Source organism: Schistocerca gregaria, chromosome 6 (genome assembly GCF_023897955.1).
Source record: "Schistocerca gregaria isolate iqSchGreg1 chromosome 6, iqSchGreg1.2, whole genome shotgun sequence".
Lineage (NCBI taxonomy): Eukaryota > Metazoa > Arthropoda > Insecta > Orthoptera > Acrididae > Schistocerca > Schistocerca gregaria.
In genome coordinates, this window is record NC_064925.1 from 222,663,900 (window position 1) to 222,672,103 (window position 8,204).

General features: G+C 41.4%; 1 protein-coding gene across 1 annotated transcript in view; it reads left to right on the forward strand.

Annotated features, from left to right (window-relative positions):
• LOC126278251 (uncharacterized) overlaps positions 1-7,354 on the forward strand; it is a 34,263-nt gene extending 26,909 nt beyond the window's left edge. Inside the window, exon 5 of the mRNA XM_049978245.1 lies at positions 5,667-7,354. Within this exon, the coding sequence (XP_049834202.1) occupies positions 5,667-7,160 (1,494 nt within the window). The 3' untranslated portion in view covers positions 7,161-7,354. The remainder of the gene's footprint in view (positions 1-5,666) is intronic.
• The last annotated feature ends 850 nt before the right edge of the window (positions 7,355-8,204 follow it).

Below are 8,204 nucleotides of genomic sequence, written 5' to 3' on the forward strand. Positions count from 1 at the left end.
CACTTTTAAAACTTAGGAAGATCTTCCTTCTTCCTCTTAGCTCTTCAACCATCAGGTTGGCTATCAGCAGCTCGCCAAGCATTTCTGTCTTCGGCCTTCTTCTTGAGAATGGTGTAGGAGATCCAGCTGGTATCGTCCATGATATGGTTGATGTACACTAGTCTCAATTTGCCTCTTGTGTTTCTCCTTTCTGCTGTTCCTTCACTTACGCCATTTATGACACCGTAACGTCTCAGTAGATGGCTTACACATGTGGCCCTTCTGAGCTGAACAAACTTTAAGAGGAATGGCTTCACTTTATCCAATCCTACAGAGCACCAGTTGGCTTAGTTTTTTTTCGGTACAGACATATCTCGAAGGCTATCAGTTTTTTTCCCGCTTCTCCGAGTAACCGCATTTCACTTCTCTACAGTGGCACATTCCTTACAAAAGTCTTTATGAGGTCTTCCCTCAGGTATTGGGCTATGAAACGATATGCGTAAGGTTCCTGCTCTTATTAAAAGCAGCTGTTGCCTGATTTATTTGGCTTGCAATATCCTTCCCTGATCTTCCGTTTGACGGTTGTTTTAATCCGTAGAAAGCCAAAGGATTTTACGGTCTCCAGTTCCTCGTTGTTAAGTGAGCACTGGGTAACGGTATTTCGTCTACTCACCCCAAGATTTTTGTCTTAACTGTATTAGCGAACATGATAGGAAGAAATCGGGGTGGCTTTCATCTGCATCTCGCTTCTAGTAGTTCCGTATCTTTTTAACTTCTCTCTGTCTTCGTGATCTGTAGTTTTGACTTGGGCGCGTATGACCGCAGTTGTTTTTTGATCCCTAATGGAAAACAAAACCAAACCAAACCAACCTTCTCTTAACATTGTAATATCATCAGCAAATCTCAACATGCCTATTATCTTACCTTAAATTTTAATTCCTACTACAGCTCCTAGTTTGTCCCTAAATTCATCTAGTGCCCTCTGAACGTATCCAATGAACAAGATAGCAGAAAATGAGTAGCCCTGTCGTACACCTGATTTAACAGTGGCTTCCTCTTGATATTATCCACATCCTATCACAACCATCTTTCTCTGTAAAGTTACTGCAGTACTCCTCTATCCTGATACATTATGCCGTTCCCTCTCTCAGCATCTCAAAAATCTGTCGCCAATCTACCTAATCAATTTTTTTCCCTTTCTCGATATAGGCAATATACAGTGTCTTGGGAGGAATGATAAATATTCAGAGATGCGGCCGGAACGATCATTTGTAGAAAAAGAGACTAATAAACATGGACTAAGATTTGTAGCTTAAGAGCTAGAAGTGCTTGTTTTGTGGAAGAGATGTGTTTCACAACAGTGAAGCTGCACAACTGGCCCAAGTTCTGATAGTGAGTACTTTACAGCCAATGTTTACAGGAATTTTTTTTCGTGATTTGAGTCATACTTACACCCCTCAAAATATAGAAGGCCAAGACGTTGCAGTAGAAGAGGTTTTGTTACAGTATCAAGTATCGAAGATGAAATGCTCACAGCTGCATTTCAGAGCCCATATTTAGTAGTCTTTTAAGCTTCAAATGATCGTTCCTGTCATACACCTGAATACTGACATCCCGCCTAGGATACTCTGCTTCCTTCTTGACTCTTCCTTTGTCTTGTCTCAGGTATAATCTGTAACCCGAGTACCATTTATCTACACCTCTTCTAAAGCTGAATTAGTCTTCCATATCTTGCACACCTATCCTTTCTTCGAATCTCCTTACAATGCTAGAGGATAGATCTGGGTGGGTAGAGTGATCAGATTGAGAATTCTACATTGTTCACATTTGTTTGCAATTTCTTTATTTTGTGTTGGAGCTGTAGCACATTCTTCGAAGTTTGTTGGGTGTTTCCTGGTTTCGTACATGGTAGTGTGACTTGGGACAGTTCTTCATGTAGCTGTTGTTTAGCAGCCTTGACGGGTTCTGTTGGTTTATCACCATCTTTAGTGGATTTTCAGTGTTTTAGGTGCTTGACTACGAGATAAAATTGATCACTCGGGGAACAGACTCCCTCCTCCTCCAGATTGCTTGTCTCAGCATTCTCCAGTCCCTCATCTTCACTATTTCTTGCATACGGCTTTTCAAGGCATTGTTTCCGCCATTCTAGTACATCTTTATGATTATAGAACAAGAACCACATGAGGGCGTAGCAGGTAGCTTGAAATACATTAAAGGGTTACGAAAATATACTCCACTTATTGAAACAGGTGTAACACGTCCACGTTGCCGCAGAGTGAAAATATGCCTGGTGTTACACCAAACATAAAACAAAAAATTACAGTAGACGTATTGTCAAATGCCATGACAATAACAATCTAGAATAATCAATTACAGAAGATTAGATTAATGAAAGTGTGCTGAATGTTAGAAGGGTAATGAAGGTATTGAATGTGGAGTTACAGGGACAGCAGTTTTCTTACTAACGATGAGTTAGCCAATGCTACCAGAATGCACGACGATAGAGTTTTTTGCGCGTGAGGGTATATCCATGGAGTCTAGGCCTCTCTTCTTCAAAGAATAACATCAATACGGCCATTTCCCCTTGGTAAGTAAGGGCCAGGCAACTGTTAGAAAATCTTCACGTGGTGTTGTTGTTGATGGAGTCTCCGTTTGAAGTATGATGAGATGCAGGTTCCCACGGTAGTGTATCCTATGAGAGGCTCGTTGCTTCTCCATACGTGCAGTAGCCGTCATTCGTTTCAGTCTGCATAGTGTGTTAAATTCTTGTTCTACACTCTACCTGTACAAATTTTACAACCCCTTTCCTTCTCTCCAAACTCACCCTCTCGCATCACCTTGTTAACAGCATACGATCGTATGATATCGCACGATGAATATTAGAAACTGAACCCAGTTTTCAGTCGAACTGTGTGATAAAAGACTTTTTCCTCCATTTAGATTCAATTCCTCCTCCTCGCAAATTACACGCTGTACCCAGTTTATCTTCAGAACTCTCCTGGAGCAGTATATCAAAACTATATATGCCATTCTTTCTGAACTGTCTATCTTCAGCGTTCCACTCATGTACATGGCTACACTATAGACAAATACCTCGAGAGAAGATTACCTAGAACTGAAATTTATATTATAGCTTAACTAATTTCTGCTCTTCAGAAACGTCTTTCTCGCTGTTGACATCCTGATGTTTACATGTTCTCTACTTTGCTAATAAGCTGTTACTACTGCCCAAGCAGTAAAGCTAAGCTTACTTCTCTCAGTGGCATCTGTTAATATTTTTCCACCTTCAACTTCTAATTCAATTCTACCGCATTTTACTATCCTACCTTTAACTTTGCTTGTTTTCATTGATAATTCTTTTCAAGACATTACTCATTTCGTTCAACTAATAATCAAAGGAATTTGATGTATCTGACAGAACTGTAATGTCATGAACTCAAGTCAAAGATTTATTATTTCTCCCTGAGCCTTAATCCCCATACCTAACTTTTGTCTACATTCCGTACTCCTTGCTGAATTTCTGGGTTACAAACGTCTCAGCTACTGTATGCCTGCGAGATCCTGAGACCTTTATAATTACTCTTTGTTTTGTGCACAAGTTTGGGATAAGCTCACTCCCTGTATTTTATCCCCGTGAGCCTCAGAAACGGAATTCCTACTGATTTACTTTTACCTTGCAGCAGTCTGTCCTCAAAGACCTAAGGTCGGAAATGAGTTAGTCATCCCCATACTTCCGCGCAACCTAAATTCATCCCCCCAGAAATTCACCACTACCAATGTCTTCATTAATTCATATTACATTTTTCGTGACCTTTCTGTTAACTTTGAAACTTGTGAGCATTTGACCTGTCTGGGAATGGGATTATTACATTTTTTTGGAAGTATGAGTGTATTTCAACTGCGTAGGAAGGTTTGTATATCACGTGGAACAGCTTTTTTAGGTTCCCTACCAGTGAGCTTAACAATTTTGAAACACTGTAGTGACGCCAAGAGTCTTTCTCCGAATTGAGTCTTTTACTGCTGTGTGAAACTCTTTGGCAGGTAAGCGTTTGATATTTATGCATCTCAATCTCTCTCGTCCAACTGTTTCCATAATCTTCCCATATATGGTATCTGACTTTCCGATTGTTACACACGCTTGTAGTGTTTCGCATTTCTTCTGCATCCAGCCTTGTTTTCCCGGTTTTTTGTTTACTTCAAAACTTATTTTTACGTGTGTGTATTCACGTATGAGGCTTCGTTTCCTGTTTTTCTTTTTTAATTTTCTTCTTTAAACAGTTAAAATCAGTATCTGGTGAACTAGGCAAGAGTTCTATTAGAAATAACGTTTTTGCCCATGTAATTCTCTAGTGCCCTTTCTATTTCATGTGTTCAAGTTTTCCATTCGTCTTCTAATGCGATGCTTCCAGTGGGTTTGGACTTTTTTCGGACCATTTTCCCGGGTTTCATCCTTTCTGCAGGTTCTTTAATTTCAATTAACCGTGTATACACATAAAAGTATGGAGACAGTCCATAACTACTCCTGGAAAGAAAAACGAGTTTAAAGTCTGGTTTTCAAATCTCTGTCTCGTTAATACGCAATCTGAGCGTCATTGAAAGTAATGGGAATAAGAGCAAATGGGGAATTATGCGTCATTTGCGAATCCCCAAACCACATAACGCTTGTAACTGACACATTTCTTCGTCGGGTGGTAGTACCATTTTCCGAGTCTGCACTAGCACTACTGAAGGCGACGTACGTAATATTTTCATCCCGTACTTCGGTTGGCGTATACAGGTCAACTGAAGTATGGGATGAAATATCACGTATGTAGATCTTTCAACCTTCGCTAGTAATACTGTCTACATAAGAACAGAATGTTAGTAGCAGCGGAGGTGAAAGAAACAACACCTTTAAAATTTGTAATCCGTACTTCACTTGATATATATGGTTCAAATGGAGAATAGGATACCAATGCTAACGAAAATGAGGAAATCAACGTATGTTAAATTTGTATTCCATACTGCAATTAACCTATACATATCGACTGAATTTCGAGATACGACACATATATATGTCATGTGAGGTATTATACGTTACCAGAACTCCTATTCTTTTTTGTTTCCTTTACTTTTTACAGAAGTACTAGGACTCAAACAAGTGATATCCTTGGCGTTAGGGTCGAAATATTACTGGACGTTATATATGTCTACCAATATGTCTACCACCTGTTTCCCTCTCCTGCATCCCTTTGTTCATGAACACTTGTCTCAGCTGTTAAATCTGTGTAGTACATGATCTCTGGAAAGTTCTGACGTCATTGGTCAGAGCCAAGGTGTTGTATCCAGTTCTTCAGTAGGTCCGAGACTTTTTGTTACAGACATGCTGGCAGTACGAGAATCTTAACGCTACATTTTTGTGCAGTCGGTGATATTGGAAGACCCTCTTTTTCGTACCGTACACTAAGTCATCCTCTTGTGTTGTATTAATATTCCAATATCTTACTTACTACCTGTTAAACATTATCACTGTTATTCAAATTATGAATTTCTTTTTTCTCTGACATAAAACACTGATGCTCCATATAAACCACTTGTTCACTGTAACGTCAGAAATCTCTTACCCATTGTTATTTCATAATGTAAGTTCTAGTGTATAATGTCGTATCTAGTTTAACCAAGTACCTAACACTATCTTGGTTGCCTAGGTGGACGGTGCCAAGATGGATCAAGAGGAGGAGATAGTAACTGAGTGTCTCGTGGATGCTTTGAAGATGGAACAAGGCTGCCAAGAGTTAGAGGAGGAGGAAGCCGAGAGTCTCATGGGTGCTGCCAAGATGTGTGAAGCGTGTGGAGAGATTGAGGAAGGGGCAGGTGACGGTCTTGTGGATGCTGCTATGTTTGACCCAGTATGTGGGGATGATGAGGAAGGGATGGCTGAGAGTCTAGTGAATGCTGTCGGGATGGAAAAAGCCCATCAAGATTTAGAGGAGGAGGCAGCTGAAAGTCTCATGAGTGCTGCCAAGATAGGTGAAGCCTGTGGAGAGATTGAGGAAGGGGCTGCTGTGTTTGAACCAGTATGTGGAGATGATGAGGAAGGGGCAGCTGAGAGTTTTGAGAATGCTGCTGGGATGGAACAAGCCCAACAAGATTTAGAGGAGAAGGCAGCTGAAAGTGTCATGGGCGCTGCCAAGATGGGTGAAGCCTGTGGACATATTGAGGAAGGAGCAGGTGATGGTCTCGTGGATGCTGCTGTATTTGACCCAATATGTGGAGATGAGGAGGGAGATGCAGCTGAGAGTATTGTGGATGCTGCCGAGATGGAAAAAGGAAATAAAGATTTAGAGGAGGAGGCAGCTGAAAGTCTGATGATTGCTGACAATGTGGGTGAAGCCTGTGGAGATATTGAGGAAGGGGCAGGTGATGGTCTTGTGGATGCTGCTATGTTTGACTCAGTGTGTGGAGATGAGGAGGAAGGGTCAGCTGAGAGTCTTGTAAATGCTGCCGGGATGGAAAAAGCCCATAAAGATTTAGAGGAGGAGGCAGCTGAAATTCTCATGGGTGCTGCCAAGACAAGTGAAGCCTGTGGAGATGTTGAGGAAGAGGCAGGTGATGGTCTCGTGGATGCTTCTGTGTTTGACCCAGTATGTGGAGATGATGAGGAAGGGGCAGCTGAAAGTCTTGTGAAAGCTGCCAGGATGGAAGAAGCCCATCAAGATTTAGAGGAGGAGGCAGCTGAAAGTGTCATGGGCGCTGCCAAGATGGGTGAAGCCTGTGGACATATTGAGGAAGGAGCAGGTGATGGTCTCGTGGATGCTACTGTATTTGACCCAATATCTGGAGATGAGGAGGGAGGTGCAGCTGAGTGTCTTGTGAATGCTGCCGAGATTGAAAAAGGAAATAAAGATTTAGAGGAGGAGGCAGCTGAAAGTCTCATGGGTGGTGCCAAGACAAATGAAGCCTCTGGAGATGTTGAGGAAGAGGCAGGTGATGGTCTCGTGGATGCTTCTGTGTTTGACCCAGTATGTGGAGATGATGAGCAAGGGGCAGCTGAGAATCTTATGAAAGCTGTCAGGATGGAAGAAGCCCACCAAGATTTAGAGGAGGAGGCAGCTGAATGTCCTATGGGTGCTGCCAAGATGGAGGAAGTCCGTGTAGAGGTGGAGGAGGGGGAAGCTGAGAGTATTTCGGGCCAACCCTAAGGTGCAGCATGCACCAACTGAAAAAATGTTCGTTTGTTCCAAAAGTTCTTATTTGTGTTCCTTTTTTGTTCTCTGTGTTATTTGTTTCGTTTTTCGTGTTCATTTAATGTTGTTCTGTTTATTCATTTTTCAATTTTCTTTAACATTCCTTGGTTTATTTAACGCAAAAAAATAAATTTTACGTATTTCACCAACTGCTCTCTTATTTTTTAGTGGACATCTGCAACACTAATAGTTGCCGACTTGAAAGTACTTTCATTTTCAGTTTATTCTATAGCTGACTATCGCCCTGTCATTACAATAAAATCAACAATAGGCAAAGCCCGGGGCTAAGTCTAAGGCATTTATGAAGCTCATTTCAGTGGCATTGAAAGGTCTGTGATGTATACGCGATAATGGTCATTGGCAAGTGCTACATTCACTTCTGTATTGCAAACCTCAAGCAATGCCGATTTACACTGTCTGATTTTATAGTTATTAGATAGTGTTAGGTAACCAGCCGTAATATCGTTGGCCCGATGTCTCTAATGACTCTGGATAGGATCATGGCCTGGACAGTTGACCGCAGTTGTGACCAATGTGCGTGAGTGTATTTCATGGCCTCAAAACGTATGCGCCTGCGGTGGATGAAAAAGTTCCGAAAGGCTACTGCAGAGATTGCTGTAAATCTGAGAGTTGACACATTTGGAACATACTGTATGTGACCCTCCGTGCTTTCCACTGAGTATCTTTGTAGTTCGTTTAAGAATAATGTCATGAAGTGCTGAAATACGCTAACAGAATCAAGCTGCCGTAGAGGGAATTTGTCTCCCATGGGTTACTGGTATGAGTAGCTTTATGATTCTGCGCGAATAATAAATGTGCAGTAAGTTCGGTTGTTTCACTTTTCCTCTCGTTGTATCTCGGGAAACTTATTAGAGAGGAGAAATAGGGCAGTAGCGGTGCTGGGATTAATCATACAGTAGGAAGAACCTGTATTTAGAAGTCCAAATTCGAGCACGTATCCTTCTCTGACTAGCTTCTCATGTGAATAGCATTGTAATA